We start from the raw sequence: 19,397 nt of genomic DNA on the forward strand, positions 1-19,397 counted from the left end.
TTTGTGACCTGAATTTAACCTTAATTGATCTGGTCTTATTTGTATTGTATTTCCCTAGTCTACATATTTCTCCAATTTCTTTCCCTATTTCTTGTTCATTTTCTTGAACTACTTCTAATATCTTGTTTACTTTTTCCTTCTTTACTCTTGTAGTCCTATTTGGATTATGCTTCTCTTCCATCCCTGATATAATTATACACTTCTTTTTATCCGCTAAGTCTCTTACTATATTCTCCTTCTCCCTCATCACTTTGATAACCGTGTCCTTAGTTTGTTCTTTCATCTGTTGTTTTGCTATATCTCTAAATTCAATTTTGTTATTATTTTGGACTTTTCTCCAACCCTGTACCTCTTTTGCTATGGACTCTTTATTCTCTTTATTATTCTTTTTTAATTCCTCATTCTTATCCTTTACTTCTTTTAACTGTCTTTTTAATTCTTCTATTTCTTTATTTAGGTTTTCGTTCTCCTTTAGTTCCTCCAATTTATCAACTCTTTGTGTAATCCGTGTAAGTTGACTGAACCTAACCTCCCAGTGTTCGTTCATTTTCTCTAGTTTTTCCTCTAGACTTGCTAATCGGGGGAAGGTTGTCATCTCCCTCATTAAATCCGTGGAAATAAATATCTTCACCTTCCATTGCGCTGTTCTTATCTATATTTCTAATTTTTACATTTTTACCAACCTCTTCGATTTCACCTCTATCGTCTGCGCATCTTTTGTTGACATTCCGTCTGACTTCCGGGGCCCATTCGTCCCCTTCCTCATTTCTTTCCATTTTCATCAGCAATCCTTCCCTTTCTCCTTTTTCTTCACATTCCCACTACACCACGAGCTTTCCCCTACCCTACTAATACAACACAGGTACTTCTTCGTCATTGAGGTCCACGAAATTTGAAGTTTTTCCTGGAGTTCCAAACTTCGCTGTCACTTTGACTGTCGGTGTGTGTGTGTGTGTGCGTACGTGTTAGTGCGCGCAAGCTCTCTTTTTCTAAGTCAGTCAGCTAAATAAGATTGTCTATCATTAACCAGGATAAAACATGGCGTAGTACCAGTACCAATAACTGGGCCCCGAGTTAGTCAGGGACACCCGTAAGCCGATCAAATCAGTTCACATCAACAAATCTGCACGAGCCTTGTGAAACCTGCAACGGAAAACAAGAATAAAGCTTTGTATTTAAAAATAGATTTTATTGATACATGTTTATTGAATACAAAGTTGAAGAAAAAATAGCATTGACGTGAAAGAAATGCCAGATGGACCCACTGCGTATTTTTCTCTTTATTTGGGCCTTAGATTATTTAGTTTTCACTAGAGCTGGAAGCGTCCTCAAAGTAGCCACGGAAGCGTTACGTCGAATTGTTGACATTTGCCACTTTTACAAGTTGCGTAAACATTCAAAGCACATGCGTTGTGATGCATACGTTCGTATTCATTTATATATTTTTACGATGTTAAAAGTAGTAATCACTTTTGGCAAAAAACAAATAAATGAAAAAGAACAAATTTGTAGCTGCTATGATGACGCCATGGTCTACTCCCTAGCCCCACACTCACCACACCTCTACGATTGTCAGACGAATGTTGAATCTATGAAATTAATATTTCCTTTTTTTAACAACGGTAGCAAAACAATCTCCTTGCAACGCAATTGCAATATCTTGTTAAATAGAAACGAACTAAAAATATTCACGTAATAGAAAAAATATATATATCGTAGCGTTAACATGATTGTTGTGGCTAACCGAAAGGCAAGATCCCAAAGCGATTTTTTTCGACTAAATATCTAATGGATGCACGCTGACCAAGCGAATTAGAGCGTCGCTGCTTGCGGCGGAAGTCGAGATGACGGTTATTCGAACTCTGCCGCCTGCGAGTTGGACCAAAGGCATGGTTGATTAAATTCCACGCCACAAAGTCCTCAACAGAAGCCACCAGTTCGTGACGTGAAGCCAAATCATCATCATCATCAAAAAGGTGCTAATATAGCGTGAGGTCTACCGCCATAATATGTCGCCTACCCAGGTGCAGAATGAGGTCTACCACGTGACCTGCGTTCCTCCGGGATGCTCCCCGCACCTGTCCATTAAACATGTGTCCTGTCCACATACATAAAAAAACGTGACCTGTTCTGACCTACCCTAACCTAACCTATTTGTGTCATTCTTAGAATATATACAAAGTGTGTGTCGCTAAAATGTATGGAAATATATGATAACATGTTTATTTCTACACTTCTTCCTTTAATATGAATGTAATTAGAAATCCGATTATCTATCTTATCATTCCTAGGATATGTACAACATATGTTTATCGCTAAACTTAATGTATGGAAATTGCAGACCTCACGCTATAGTACTAACGGGAGGTAGATCTCACGCTATAGTGTGATAGACCTCACGCTATAGTATGGTAGACCTCACGCTATAGTGTGGTAGACCTCACGCTATAGTGTGGTAGACCTCACGCTATAGTGTGGTAGACCTCACGCTATAGTGCGGTAGACCTCACGCCATAGTGTGGCAGACCTCACGCCATAGTGTGGCAGACTTCACGCTATAGTGTGGCAGACCTCACGCTATAGTGTGGTAGACCTCACGCCATAGTGTGGTAGACCACACGCTATAGTATGGTAGACCTCACGCTATAGTGTGATAGACCTCACGCTATAGTGTGGTAGACCTCACGTTATAGTAGCACCATCAAAAGTCTGATGAATCTAGTGCCGGTGATCTGCTACTCGTCTACTTGGCGAGATGCTGAAACCCGCGGTCTTTGCATTCGGGGTCCATGACTACAGATATGGTCAGAGAACCCTGAGGCCTCGCCATGCTGTAAGGAGTGTTCGTTGCCACCAGGAAGCAGTCTTGTGGCTTGAGTGTCGTCTTTGTCTCCTTAACCGTCACTTCGCATTCCCCTTCCTGAAAAAGAAGAAAACCGTATATACTGTGTATATGTATATATATATATATATACATATATATATATATATATATATATATATTATATAAATATATACATATATATATATAATAAATGAATAAACAAATAAATAGAAATAATATAATATGAATAATAATAAATGAAATAAGTAAATAAATACGTAAAGTTAAATGATAACCAAACAGGTAAATGGCAAATAATGATAAATTGACAGATGAATAATAAACAATAATCAGGAAATTATATATATATATATCGTATATATGACCTAAGTGGAGTAGGAAACTCAAGACTAAGACTCCTGTGTTTCCTACTCCACTTACGTCAACCTGTCAGAATGTCTCAACAATATATATATAATATATATATATATATATATATATACTGCATATAATCAACCCGACCCTCGCGGCGGAATAGTAGCGACTGGTGTATATATAAAACAATACTTTCAGAACTGAGAGGTTTTTCCATATGCTAAGATCTTCTGGCGTGCATAATAACGACACCCGCGAAAGGGCCATTTGAAGAGGGTTTTGTTCCTCATTTTAATCAAATATCTATGATTTTATGGGGGAATATGCAGTAATTCCCCTTCGATACCCAGGAGGCGCCATCGGTCCCCCAAACTTTTGTAAACTGGGCCATTTTCCTCGTAAATACAGGGGTGGGTGCAAACAAATAGATAAATAAATAAATACATAAATAAAGATGCACACAGGGTTTTCCGGATAAATATTTGTCGATATTATAAAACATTTTCTCTGTTGAACACTGGTGGACGCCATGATGGAATTCTCCGCGAGCTAGAGTTTAGAGACCACAAGTGGTAGGAAAATAAACAAATAAATAATTAAAATGTTGCCCGTTGGGGAAAGAACTGAACGCAGATTGGTCATAGTCCATCCCCACCTTTGTAAGATATCAGGGATGAACACAAAGTTGGCCATAGGCCACTGGTTACGTGTATCGGCAGGTGCACCAAAACCCTTAAGGGTTTATACACGGAGTTATTTTTCCTCACATATCCTATCTCAAACCTCCATTTGAACAATTAGAATATGACTTCGCTTAAAGAAATCTAGACCTCTTTAAGAACATTTCAACTGTATACCCAACATTCGTATAGTTTACATTGTCTTAGTTCATCATTCAGCTTTGCTGTATATGACGAAAAGATAATTTGATATTTGGAAATTTGAAAAATAAAATATTGTAACCGAGGTCGTTTTTACTCAAATGAACGCTCAACTGTTGGCGCTGGTGAAGCCCAGTGTGGTGCCTTTAGGACTTCCTGCTACACCTCGGATCACCTTTCCTTCGTTTGTGTCAACTTACCACCTGCCAGAGCCACACTTCGCCTTTGCTAACCACTTTGTCGACGAAAGATCCTCGACCCAAGACTTCGACGTCACTCTGGTAGTCGGTTCCGAAAAGCCTCTTGCTGCCCTCGCCGTCAATCTGGGTTGTGGGATAGGAAAGAACAGAAAATCATAAGAATGGAGCGTTTGCTGCCCTCGCCGTCAATCTGGGTTGTGGGATCGGAAAGAACAGAAAATCATAAGAATGGAGACGTTTGCTGTCCTCGCCGTCAACATGGATTATGGGACCGAAGAAAATATAAGAATATTAGAATGAGACTGCAAGAGACCGTAAGGCCTACACTAGGCACTTCCATGTCACCACCTGTCATCCATATCCACAAAGTTATCTAATCTTCTCTTAAAACAACCTATTGTTTCAGCGCTCACTAATTAAATGGTTACTGAGTCTGTTACATTCGTTAAATTCTCTATTGGAAAGCCCGTTCTTGCTTATTTCTCTTTTAAACCTAAAACTGTCCATGAAATGATTGAAAATCATCACTGAATATCGAGATGGAAGTAAAGAAAACGACTGCCCCAGATATACATTCACATACACATCTGAACATATGAACTTGGTTTTCAAGATTCTATCTTTCAAATATTATTTTAATATTCATAATCAATACTCTAACCGTACGTTCTTTAAATTGGGGTTATGAATTCCTTCTTGGAGAAAGGTGAATTGCTTCTTCGCTACTTCCAAGTGACAGGGTCTATGAGGTGGGACTTCCAGCCGTCACTTGTTCCGGGGCCCGCTCGAGAACAAACACTACTACTCGCAGCTTAAGATACACTTGCGTTCATTTACCCAAAATAACTATACTTATCACACCACACTTTTCTTTTTTTTTTACCAATATTTATTATTATCATGAAAGTATAACATTTATGCAAGTTTACATGTAGATTTAACGGATATCAAATCCTTAATTTTGAGAAGAAATAAAAATCCTCCATCGGGGTCTAAGTGGCTCCCGTGGGAATTTATCCCAAGGGTGATGTAGCGACAGACTAAAGGACAATATGCTCAGTACAAATATTCATTTCCATCTAACTATGCTAACACTAACTTCATTTTTCCCTTTCACTATCTAAAGTTCCATTGGCGATGTTTGGAGCAGATGATCTCTGGAATTTTCTAGTCACAACACAAACGGCGGCGTTGCGAGCCCAACGGTCGCCCAGCAAACGCCCAGGGTGGAGTGAGATCTTCTGCTCAAAATTCATTGTTGAATAAGAATAATTAAATGATTATATGTTGCATACGTGCAAAGTATAATTCTATCAATCACTCCAACCTGTTTTCTATTAAGAGGATACAAAGGGGGCGTGAGGTCATCTGCTCAAAAATCATTGTTGAATAAGAATAGTTGAATAATAATAATAATAATAATAATAATAATAATAATAATAATAATAATAATTATAATAATAATAATAACAATAATAATAATAATAATAATAACAGTAGTAATAATAATAATAATAAAGTATTTGTCGTTGCATACGTGCAAAGTCTATCAATCACTCTAACCCGTTTTCTATTAAGATGGAGAGGTTGGCGTGATTAAAAAAATAAGTCCGATTAGCGATTATCTGATTATCCAATTCGATTAATTTTTAAAGCGATTCGATATTTCAATGAGAGATTAAATGTTTTAGAGCGGTTTTCATTGTTTCTAAAGTGAATTATGGTTTTTACCCTAAATAAGCCATTTCTAGTTAATACAAAGAAAAACCAAGCTTTTAAGATAAAGAATGAACATTTCATTTTAATTAGAATATAATAAACAAAAATTAAACTATAGAGTACATATTACACAAAATACATACAGTAATACTAATATATTCTCCAAGAAATAAGATAGGGTCAACTAACAAAGACGACGTCGATCTGGATTAATCGCAAATAATTTTAAATATTCGGCAGTTCGATTAATCGGATAATCGGACTTCCGAATCGGACCGGCCACCTCTGAAGATATAAATAGAAAATATATATAAACAGAAAATCACTGATCAATTTACATGAGGAAGGAAATAGAGAAAAAATTGCCCTAAAAATAGCCAACCTTTCCTCCACTTGGTTAGGAAGCATCTCCTAGAAAGATTACCTAATCTGCGGTCACAGTAACTAAACACAACCAAGTTGCAATAAATTACAATGATAAAATATGGCAACAGAAGATCTTTCGGTCCCTAACGAAGCTGGATTAAAAAAAAATCATTGGGGATTTATCTAAGTGAATTTTAAGACCTCGAACTGTATTACATGAATTACATTACTATATTATTGTATTGCATTACTGTATTACATTACCTTCGCTGGAAACCTATTTCATTCATCGACAACACGGTTGGCAATTTAGTTTTCCTATTTATCGGTTAAATCTACGTCCTGACAGCTTGAGGCCGTCATATCTCGTGTTGTTAGCATTTGGTGTGATTTTTATTTTTCCAATTTTTTTATATAACATTACATACACCTGGACGTTAAATATGCCAAGAAATTAGAAAATATCTTTAGGAGTTCGATAGTTACGGATATTTGTCATAATAAATTTATCTGGAAAGAGCTGGCAATGATCCGTGGAAAATGAAATCGGCTCGACCGACTGATAGGTTATCTAAAGTCACGTAGTTGCTCTTGTCTTAGAATGAAATATCGTGGCTTGTGTCATATTGCCTCGTACAAGATCTTACAGATCTATCGAGATTGAATTTACATGAAATACAAATGGCGGCACATTTTGGGGGGCGGCAATTCTATTCTGGACATGCCGCCCACAATGCTAACAAAATGATTTTAATAAGAAAAAAAAAACTCAAAGGAGCCCTGAATATTTTATTGTAATATACGAATTTTGCGTTAGAATTAATAAATATGAAATACTTTCCCTTTATCCTTTCTGCAATAGGGACATTAAATATAATTTTTAAAATCCGTTTCATTATTACGCAAGCCAATAGCTAAAACAGGCTGTAAGGGAGAGTGGAGATGGGAAGTGGTGATGGGGGGGGGGGAGCGTCACTGAGAACTTTGCCCCGGGGCGCCACTTAGATCACAGGCAAAATATGACACCATTCAAGGTCCAGGAGAAAATGAAAGAAAGAACGTATATTTTCTGTCACACCCTCGTAAATCTAAATTATTTTGTACCGGTATAAGCAGACTTGAGGGAAAGGTAATGAAGTATCAGTTCATCCCAACAGAATGGCAACACCGCGCCCAGCAACATGAGATCGTGACGTCATATCTCCTCGTCTGTGTTTAGCACACTTTCAAGAAATATATTTTGATGTTAGTTATGAAAAAACATATACAATTCTATATGTGATAAAATTAGGAATTTGGGAAGAGCTTCTGTATGTCGGCATGTTAACTTGTAAACCCCACTTCTGGTAGGAAGTTATTCGACTATAATCTAGATGTTGCGTCGGTCACGTAGGCCATTTTTCTGTCGTTGTCAGGTGGTTGATTCTATTTTCGCGTGTCATACTAATTGATTGTCCGCAAGGATACAAAAAGACACTACAAACACCTATCAACATTTTTCCTGGAGAGATCTAAGGGAGATTCTGAAGACCTTTTCTGACTACTCTAGGGTCGCAGTTTTCCGATCAGTGAAATTCGAATTAGTAGTAGTAGTAGTAGTAGTAGTAGTAGTAGTAATAGTAGTAGTAGTATCATCATCGAATTATTATCAATTATCATAAGCACAAACTTAAGTTGCATGAGCCTTCCTCTTGGAAGATTAAACTATTTCACAAACCAGTTTACAGGACATACCTGGGTCCGGTGTTTGGCAAGCCAAGGAGCAAGAAGGAAGGGCGCCTCTAGTCTGCGTTCGACGTCAGGAACCCACGGTGGGTTGTCCGTGATGGTCCCTGAAAAAAGACGTGGTAATTAAGAGTTGGGCACAGAACCGTGGCAAGAGGCACTCTACAATCCCAAGGGAGAAATTATGATGGCGGCACACTAGGTCAGCATGCTACTTACTTTTGCTACTTCGTTTGAGTAGAAACTACTTCGGTTACGATATTCTAGACCGGTAAGAACATCTCAACAGTGTGTCTAACAATCGTACAGGATTAATTTCTCTTAGTTCGGCATTCAGTCTCTCACTATATGACGCAAGAGTAGTTCGACATTTGGTCATTTGAAAACCAAAAGATCGTAACCGAAGTCGTTTCAACTCCAACGAAACTAGGGTGATCAGATGTCCCGTATTATACGGGATTGTCCCGTATTAGCATTTATCCTGCGTCCCGTATCGGCCTTTCCCGGGGCGCGTTTTGACCTGTATTTTCAAGATTTTAAACACTTCGCATGGAAATTTGAGACAATTTTACATTTTACAGGTATATTAATTAAAAAACAACAATATCTGAGTGAAATTATATATAAATATGAGCACCGTGCAGATCTGGTAACACGGCGGAGGCGTGGCTTGGCCGCTTGAGTCAGTCTCAGTCATGATCGCACTCTCGCCTTAAGTGCACATGAGGAGTGAGGATATACAGATTTGTTTGATTGAACTGGAGTGGGTTGAACTTCTTAAGCATGTGTCCACCCGTTAGCTTTCATTGAGAATGACAGTAGATCGTATACTAAGGGTGTGACCTGCATTGTATTCCTACTTCAGTAGTACATATATTTGTAGGCATATGAGAAAGCTTCTGAAGATGGATCAATCTGAGGGCGACGACAACTCTACAGATACAAATATTGTTGCCATTTGTTTCATGTTTTGTGCAAACTTGTTCCGTGTTTTTGAAGAAGCCAGCCTCAAGCTCCAGTCAGCCTCTACATCTTCCCCTGAGCTGTTTGACATTGCCAAGCATCTTAATGACAAACTGAACAGATGATCCGCAGATGGCTGCTTTAGATATCAAGCACAGCGTGATCTTGCCTCTGTGACAGAAAGGAGGGAATTAACAAAAAATTCCTCGGTTGTCTCAAAGCAGCCACTACCTACCCGGAAAAGTGGGTCGACTTGTCAGATAGAAGTCCTCTCTATGGCCTGAATTGCCTGACCTTGCATGGTGAACTAACTTTCGGATCTCTGGTAAACTGTGTAGAGGAACCGAATCTACAGGATATTCTATTAGTTGATGGACTCTTATAATGAATTCTGCATGCTTACATCAACGCTGCAAAGGATGGACAAGGATAAGAGTTGTCGAGAAGTAGAACCAGGTTTTCATAGACTGCAAGGACTCGAAGAATCTTTATGCTCTGGTTTCATTTGCACTGAGTTTTCCCCCCTTCAAATACCCAAGTGGAATGAGTGTTCTCTTTGATGGCCCAACGATGGGGTGGATGCAGAAAAAGGTGCAGTGTCGAACTGATTAAGTCAGTTACAGATAAGTGAAATTTCACACTGACCTGTTCAGAGTTCATTACATATGCTCAAACCAAACCTCAGCTCTTGAAAGCAGTTGCATCAAATGCAAAGTATGACATTAAAAATAACCGAATAGCCACAATGAATTTAATCTTTCATTCTAAAATGATGAAAATGTTTTCATCGTCTCAATTTTTCTGCAATAAACTTAGTATAATCACATTATCCATACACCTCTTTAATTTATGTGTCCCATATTCAAATTTTCAAAATCTGGTCACCTTGAACGAAATAACAAAATCAAGTAGCACGCAAGCGAGAAATGCCTAAGATGATATAGATAAATTAGATAACGTAACTCCTAATATGATTCTTAAGGTATAGGCGTTAATCAGGACGTCGATCACTGGGCTAATACTCTCAATTCATTTGTTTATAACCGTTTCGTTTTCAGAATTCGCAGCCGTTACAGTGGTCGGCTTGTTATATGGAACATTTACGTTTGTTTACATTAGTATCACGGTTTGAACGGGTGTTATATGGAAGCATTTGAATGTGTTGAGTCATTCATGCCGTTGTGTTATTATTTTGTAATTACCAACAAAAACGGATGCTACAACTGATGCACCAGGTATGAGTTTTGGCTATTGTACTTGAAAATCATACTTCTTATTACATCGTTGTTTCCAAAAATACTCTGTGCCTTGGAAATAGTGACATTAAAACTAATCTCATAAATAAACTAAATCCAGTTACTTGTGACCATAGATTTTTTTTATGTGAAGTTTCACAATACTAATGAATGACGTCACATTTTCACCTGGGATGGGTTTTCCTGTGGCATGTTGCTTCGAAGCGAAATATTCCTTGATGACCGGTCCCAGTTGGGTGCCTAAGTCTTCACAGTAGAACCACTTCTCGAAGAGCGTTTCTGTCGTGTCGCCGACGAAGTATCTGTGTCGAAGAGACCAAAGAACAGGTGAAGTCATAAATACGAATACTTCTCGACGTACGATAAGCGTCGGTCCCTAGAAACCCATCATAAACGTGACATCATACTAGTTATTTTTCGCTAGCATGCTACTTGCTCTCGCTACTTCATTTGATTAGAAACGACTTCGGTTACGATATATTTTTTTCAATTTTCTAAATGTCAAATTTACTCCTGTGTCATATAGCGAGAACCAGAATGACGAGCTAAGAGAAATTAATCTTTTACGAACATTAGACACATTGTTGAGATGTTCTTACGGAAGTGTAGAATATTGTAACCGAAGTCGTTTCTCCTCAAACGAAGTAGCAAATGTAAGTAGCATGCTAACCTAATGTGTCGCCACCTTCGAAAAACCCATAAGTCGAAAGCTAGGGGGTTGGGCGACCCGTGAATACAACACGCAATATAGCAATTATCATAAATGAGGTTAATATTTCCTAAAGACACATAAATTTAGCAAAATAATCAACACAACAGTATTTTGTGTATATAGTATATATATTATATATATATATTATATATATATAATATATATATATATATATATATGTGTGTGTGTGTGTGTGTGTGTGTGTATGTGTGTGTGTGTGTGTAATCTAGATGATTTTTGTTTTACCTTCGAAAAATCGAAGTACAAGAACATCCGCATGATGTTATCGTCATGGCTGCCGAATTTTCTAAATAACATCCTAACTTGATGATGTTGCCATCAATAAGTCTGTTGTTTTCAACGCACATACGTATTTTGGCAGACAATCTAGTTTTAAGAAATGGATTGTTTATAAAAATCTTCAAAGTTTTCACATAAGAAGGTTGGGTGGACTGTGTGTGTCCGGAGAAAACGTTTGATAAAGTGCATTAGCATGATATATATATATATATATATATATATATATATATATATATATATATATATATATATATATATATATATATATATATATATATATATATATATTTAGAAAAGGGAACGTGCTGAAGGTGTTCAAAGTAAACTACTTGAGTGAATAAAGCCCTGTTCACTCTAGCGGTTTGAACCGCGGCAGTTCAATTACAATCTGATTACAGTGTAAATTAATGGACGCGTTCAAAACCAACCGCGTAGTTTTTCTTGACTGTGCGGTACCGCCAAGAATTCCGTGCGGTTCAAACCGCTAGTATGAACAGGGCCTATATGACATCCTGAAAGATCGGCTCATGAGAACAGTAGTAAAGGAGATGAACGAAGAGATGATGACAAAGATCAGAATACTTGATCCTCTCTTCATTAGAATAAGCAGCGGTGGTGTGCTCTCTGCATAAGGTAAAGGATGTAAATACGACTGAGGTAATGCAAAGATCAGTGACTAAACTGGTTTCTTGCCGAGCAGACGGTTAGGTGAACTGTAGAAGTTGGGTACAAAGTATAAATGTGCACTGAAAGTATTGGGCCTACCATTATTGGGAAAGAGATAAGTGGGGGGGGGGGGCGTGATTGGTTTGCTTACCTGAGACAGTCCAATTCGGTCTTCATTCGTTCCCTCTCTATGACAAGACCAACTGTGTTGTCAAAGCGTTGAGGTGAGTGTGGGATTTTACCAGGCAGAAGAAACACCTGCGCACACAGAAAGGACAGCGGTGGTTCACAAACATGTAAATTATTTAGTCTTTCATAAACAACACGTTTTTTTTTTCTCTTTCTTCATTTTTGTTTACGGGTAAGGTGAGCGACTCGAAATTTTCTCAGAATTTTTGGACTTGGGGGGAAGTAAAAAAGAATACAGGTATAGTGGCTATAAAAGGCGCCATCTACATATTGTTTTCGTGGTAAATTTTAGTCTTTTAAAGGACCAAACAAGAGCAGGTTAATTAATTTTAGATAAACAACTATATGACTCGTCCGAAGACCTTCAAATCTTGAGTCACAGAATTGGGGAGTTCAATCTTAATGATGATTAAACCGGTTTGGTAAGAATGTATATTAGACAATAAGTTTATTTGGAGTTTTAAGGTGGATTGAAATGATTCTGGAGGTTGTCTGAAGCTAACTTCTTCCAAATGGAGGCAGTAGTCATCCCTTATCAGTTTACCACCGATATTTTTTACGACAGCTATACCCTGAAATAAAAAAGAAGCTCCCCACTTTTGTGAGATAAGCCTATCATTTCAGTATCAACTGTTAATCCACGTTTATGTCCCATTTTGTAACCATAATACTTAAATCATGAAAATAAAGAGTATACTACATATATTCCAGAATAACTCGACCACACCGAGTTGCCGCAACGACAGTAGCGCCTCTGGTGGCCACCACTTGAACGAAAATGTAGGAACAATGAGTGCTGTAGTGAATATAGCATGACTTGTGCATCTATAGCAAGGACACTTATGTAAGTCGAATAACTGCAGTACGATTAAGTCTTATTTATCAATAAAAGATTCATCCACGGTGTTAATAAATCAACAGGTAAAAGATATGCGCCTCCCAAGGCGCCCTATAATGCTTTTGTACAGAGACTTGACGATACGGTACGAGTCATGTGACCCAGGGAGCCATTTTGTGGCCAAATCATTTACGCTCACGCATACTGTTTGTCCTTGTCATTGTTCACTGAATACGCCGGGTTGTTGTGTATTCGGGTACACCAACAGTACCTTTTATATGTTGTCAACCCTTTCCATACCCCACGTACATACGCGAACGCACGCATATGGAGTGAGCGAGTACTCCAACGTCTTCAACTCTCGAGGAATTCTCTATTCTCCTCGGGATCTGATGTCAAGGGACATTCAATTCTCTCCAGTGACTAAAGGACTAGGCCTTCTAGCAAACGTCCGCACACCTGGTCGGACAATGGGCCTCGCCAGCGTTTCGGGTCAAACGCCCGAACACCTGCTCGGACAACGGACCTCACGCTTCCCGACTACAATAGACGCGGCTCCTCTCATCGTTGCCTTCCGACTCGACAACCTCCCCCTTTTTTTAATATGTACAAATTGTAAATATGACAACAGCCTACTTGTACCTGTAAAATATTTATTCTGGCAATCCCACCGAGTCTCACTCGGAGGTTGCATGTACTTGTAAACTAGAGAAGGCTGGAACATTAAAGTGAAGACAAAACTCCTCATTTGTCTCATCAGTACCCTAATGTAGATACTTAACTACAAATCTACATATACAAAGTACCTTTATACAATGAGTTGCGACCACTCCGGACACGCCGCCATTTTCAGGCCATTCTGCAGAGTTATCGTAACTCTATTCTACATTATGCTCTGCTTTAGATGGTCCGAGGAAAATTAAAATGACTTTATGGCAACAGCTCTGGTTGTTGCCATATTTCTCACCCCAACCGAAACAGTGTACAGAAGTCGTCGGCCATCGTAGAATTTGCAAGTAGGAGCAACTGTACCTTATACCATATATCGTATACATATACTTCATACCAAATACCTCACATATCATACCATAAACATATACCTCATACCATATACTTTATACCTCATACTCACCTCACCCTCCTTGATGATCACGTCCTTGAATTTTCCACCCTCTAGCGTGATGAGATTCATGTCACCCTTGACCATGTAGAAGAACTCTTCACCCTCCTCCAGATGGAAGTCCTTGCGGATGTTGGGTCCCCCAACGTAGAACACTTTCAGCTGGCCCTTGCCGTGCCTATAGAATCAGAACCAATCAAGATTTAAGAAGTAAATAGGCAAGAATTGGTTTACCAATAGATTGGTTAACGAATGGAATAGACTTAGTAACCATATAGTGAGCGCTGAAACTAATGTTTGTTTTAAATGAAGGTTAGTTGACTTTATGAACGGGGATGGTAGCAGGGAATGGATATAGGACTGCCTCCTATATCCTCCATTTTCTATGTTGTTAAAACCTGCGTCAGGAACATAGGATGGACTTGACATGGGTCAGGAGCATAGGATACACAACTGTGGGCTTTTGAACCTGGCACAGCTAAGTCTAGCGTGGCCCGGGTGTCATTACCAATACATGATAATGTTTAACGTCAAGAAACTCCTCTATCAAGAGGCTGGGACGGTATCCCTTACAGAGGACTTTGTAGCGTGATATTTAATGAACCATGCCCTTGGTCCAACTTGCCGGTGGCAGGGTTCAAACTGCAATCACTTCAACCTTCGCCGCAAGTAGCGACGCTCTAACCTGCTCGGCCAGCTCTGGGTGTCCTATAGACTTATAACAGAAATGTTTCTCTTCCAGCCTTAGTCATTTTCCAGGCCATAAAAGAATGCAACTTTTAATTTTGGGGAAATTTCATTGTGGTCTACATAAAACATTCAGTCATGACAGTACCAACCCCGATTCAACTCCGTCCCAATGGGTACAAAGTCGATACTTTAAAGTGTTTTATCCTACTGTATGCCCCATTTATATATAACCAGTTTTCTGATATCATATATATGTATATATAAATATATATATATATATATATATATATATATATATATATATATATATATATAATTGAAGACATGTCGAAATACGTTGAAGAAAAAAAAAATGATAAAATGTCTTTTGGATTTCAGTTGCCAATCACCCTCTTACTTTCACAGAAAGGTACATTTTAGCTCGCTCTCTCTCTCTCTCTCTCTCTCTCTCTCTCTCTCTCTCTCTCACACACACACACACACATATATATATATATATATATATATATATATATATATATATATATATATATATATATATATATATATATATATATATATACATTATCAACCCCAATGCACTTTAATTCTAAGCCATCAACACCGGGAGACCCGTGGGAGCCAACATGCAGAAATTAAAACGAAGCCGGTTAAGTCACTACAGCACTTGTCACGTGCTAGCCGGGTTCGAGTCCTTGGCCGCACCACGTTTCAATTTCTGCATGTTGGCCCCCACGGATTTCTCGATGTTGATGGCTTAGAATTAAAGTGCATTGTGGTTAATAAAAACGTATCTCTATTCACTGGGACCCATTCAGTGTTGTACATTATATATTATAAAAAATCATTCCCGGGGTATTAACTTGTTTTCTTACTCGCGTGCTCATGCGGCATGAGAAGCTGTAACCTATGGGAATGAATGTCAACAGCCTTGGAACTCGAGATTATAAAAGAAAGCGAAGATCGTGGCGATGAGTAGGGCGATCACGTTCAACACTCAGAAGTCACGAAGAGATGTGGCGTCATGCAGAGCTCACGGAAAACGTCATGCAGCTTTTATAGCTCTGTAGCGGGTGTTAGTTACGAGGAAAAGATTGGTTAATGCGAGTTCTTGCCCTTTATTGGTCAGAAATGAACTGTTTTTAAATGCGGCCCGAGGCTGTATATATACCGCGTGGTCAAGCCCCCGTGGCGGGTTAGTGCTGACCAGGCAGGCATACGCGCCAGATTGCGGGGCATCCTTTCTGATGCGTACCACGTGGTCAATACAATGCGCGCCATGTGCTTTGTACAGCCCCTCGGCTACCAGATGGAGAAATGCCACAAAGATGAATAGTTTGGCCGTGGACATAGTGGAAGGAGAGTTACCACCAAATAAGGGGTTAATCGAGACAGATAATTTACATCTTCATGAGAGGGGCGCAGGGGTCCTCAACTTTTTTTCACTCCATTTCCTCTTTTCGAATTATCATCATCCATGTTCCCTCCATTTCTTCCCAAATTCCACCCCAAAATAAACGAATAAAATTATATTAATAGAATGTCGATGAAGATAGATCCTTTGTTTTATTATAAAGTTGACAAACATAATCATCTTCCGTCAGAACAGAGTTATCTCTTTATTTTCAGATTCCTCACATTATACAGAAATGCATAATTTGTGACAGCAGGCCATAACCCCCCAAATTCTTGTCTTGGTCCCCAGGTTAAGAACCACTGGGTTGGGGAGATCAATAGAACAGCCAAGGGGAATCAATAGAACAGGTAAGGGGCAGCTTAGACGAAAGCCGAAGTGCTACACGGTACAGAAAGGATTTGAAATATCATATTTAGGAAACGCTGCATGTAACCTCTCTCTTCGTTGTGACCCAAGCAGCCTCTCTCCTCGCTTTTCTCTCTTCGTTGTGACCCAAGCAGCCTCTCTCCTCGCTTTTCTCTCTTCGTTGTGACCCAAGCAGCTTCTCTCTCCGCTTTTATCTCTTCGTTTAGACCAGTCATTCTCAACGAGGGCGATTTTTGAGCTCAGGGAGGCGAAAGACGTCACAGGTATTGCTTCTAACTGACAAATTTTAAGCCTAATATAAAAGATCTAGCAGCGAAGCACCAGGCCCAAGGATCTCATTAAATCACAACGTGGGTAAAACATTTTAAATTGGTTATTTATCATTGTTGCAATAATTTTTATTATTATTATTTTCCAATTAAGGGGGGCGATCCTTTTTTTTCAATTGAAAAAAGGGGCGATATGGCTAAAAAGGTTGAGATTCCCTGGTGTAGACCCTTTGCGGACCAGAGATTCTTTCTCTTAGATGAATATCTGAAGCCATCTGGCGGCAGTGGGATTAACAAGGGCTTCAAAATGGCCACGTTCGTCCTACTGAACAGTAAAGGGACAACTGTTCGTGAAGAGACTAAGAGAACGGTCGTGGATGAAAGTGAGTGGAAGCGAGTATGAGAGAGAATGGGAGTGAGACGGAGAACAACTAAGAGTGAGGATGAGAGTTGGTAGAATTGAAATTGGGTGTCATTCCATTTCCCAATACGAACACTGTGACCGCTGTAAGTGGATGATTGTGAGCATCAAGGAACAAGGAATCAATTGATAGTTTGTAAGATTTCCTAAGAAGAATTTACGGTACACGATTGCGTTGTGCGCACCAATGACACCCCTTGTAAAGAAGGATTACCGAATCATAACCTTTTCCCTTGACTCCTCGAAAACAAAAAACAAAAAATCAGAAAAGAGGGATGCTACTTTACCGTGTGGTCTACCTGGTATTTTGTACTTTAGCGTGCAGTCTACCTGCACTTTTTCACATTAGCGTGCGGTCTACCTGCAATTTTACACTTTATCTTTCGGCCTACTTGACCTAACCTGACTTATATTCTCCGGCCAGGAGCACTCAGGTAAATCATGAAAGGTCAATTCACAGCGGATACTGCGGTACGGTAGACTGCAAGCTAAATTACTATCTACAAAACTTCCCCGCAGAAGACTGACACCTACTTTCGATTGATTAGTTTTCGATAGGTTCCATCTAACACACACACACACACACACACACACACACACACACACACACACAAACACACACACACACACACACACACACACACACACACACACACACACACACACATATATATATATATATATATATATAAATATATATATATATATTTGGTGTTGGTTTTGTGTGTAATGAAGATGTCAAACATAACGGTACCACTTAGAGTTATCGAGAATATGTATAAAATATTAAGGAATATAAACACAATGAAGGACTTCCAATGGGGTCTCCATTGAGTGCGGTGGCAGCATCACTCTACACGAAAACATTGGAAAATGTATATTTTCTACATATCCCAGATCTCCAAGTGGTATCGTTATGTTGATGACCTCTTCATTGCACACATTATATATATATATATATATATAATATATATATATATATATATATATATATATATATATATATATATATTATATACATATATATAATTATCAAAGCCGGGTGATTTATTTAGACTTGGAGATATAATATTACACGGATGTTTGATGACGATGCAGATTTTTCCCGCTTCCTCAGTCATCTATCACCACTCGCTCACCCTCCTACCCACTCACTCCATCTGAGTATATACATCGACAGCATCAATCTTACTTGTCTGCATTCGCATTTCCCTGATTTTTGTGCGAGTTTCTGTCTATATATCAACCTCTCTTTGTATCTACACCTGCACGTATATATGTGTAGACATGCATGTACGCGCGCACATAAATTAGTGCAAAGTCCTTTTTCTTAATTTTCTCATTCTTCCTAGCCAACTTACTTTCTGTGGATGAAGAGACATGTATACAATAACAATTCCAGCCATTTACAAGTTGATCGAGATAAGGTGGCGAGAAATTCCTTCATTCAAGCCAAGTAGAAAGTCCTCTTTAACGCTCCAGCTTCCAGAAATCCCTCTCAACCTGAATAAAATGATCTGGCGTTGCTCAAAACAAAAAAATCAACCCTAATAGTGAGAGGGACTTTCCTACAATTGAATATAGTGGTCTGGTACCATGAGGAAGCGTTGTAACGAAACAGACGAACCCCAAACCTCATGACGTCATGTCATTTTGTTTTATCTTTTATCTTTATTTCATCCTATTATCTTTATTTAATCAGGCGAGTGATCGGATTTCTCAAGCTGGAATAAGCTAGACAACAACTGAAACTATGGTAGCTTGGCAAAAGTATTGCTAAGCCTTCTGATATAGTTTTTGGTTAATAGAGTATTATCTTATGGGGAAATATGTTAAATTTAGAATAATTATGCTTAATCTGGTCACCATGCAAGGCAGAGGTCTTTGAGTACGACGCACGCATAGAAACAGCAACATGGCGTTATGTCGCAATTCTATCTTATCTTATATTCGGTTAATCTTATTTCATTTTATTTGATTTATTTTTATTTGCTTATTTATCTACTTATTTATTTTGTTGCTACTACGTTCAGGACACAACAGACTGACTTTGAACATGTGATGGTTCTTCAGTACGTTGCGCGCATAGAAACAAGAACA

General features: G+C 38.7%; 1 protein-coding gene across 2 annotated transcripts in view; it reads right to left on the reverse strand.

Annotated features, from left to right (window-relative positions):
- Positions 1–1,168: 1,168 nt before the first annotated feature.
- LOC143023916 (3-hydroxyanthranilate 3,4-dioxygenase-like) overlaps positions 1,169–19,397 on the reverse strand; it is a 20,413-nt gene continuing 2,184 nt past the window's right edge. Inside the window, exons 2-8 of one of the 2 annotated variants that reach the window (XR_012966239.1) lie at positions 14,147–14,312; positions 12,139–12,245; positions 10,478–10,611; positions 8,100–8,197; positions 4,281–4,403; positions 2,638–2,920; positions 1,169–2,593 (exon numbers count right to left, since the gene is read on the reverse strand). Coding sequence is in view for 1 of the 2 variants with exons in the window: in XM_076182585.1 (XP_076038700.1) it covers positions 2,744–2,920; positions 4,281–4,403; positions 8,100–8,197; positions 10,478–10,611; positions 12,139–12,245; positions 14,147–14,312 (805 nt within the window). In the remaining variant the exon portion in view is untranslated. Of the gene's footprint in view, positions 2,921–4,280; positions 4,404–8,099; positions 8,198–10,477; positions 10,612–12,138; positions 12,246–14,146; positions 14,313–19,397 lie in introns of both variants that reach the window. The other variant, XM_076182585.1, reaches the window with a different exon arrangement.

This window comes from Oratosquilla oratoria, unplaced genomic scaffold (assembly GCF_046742065.1).
Source record: "Oratosquilla oratoria isolate Oo_2021 unplaced genomic scaffold, ASM4674206v1 SCAFFOLD70, whole genome shotgun sequence".
NCBI lineage: Eukaryota > Metazoa > Arthropoda > Malacostraca > Stomatopoda > Squillidae > Oratosquilla > Oratosquilla oratoria.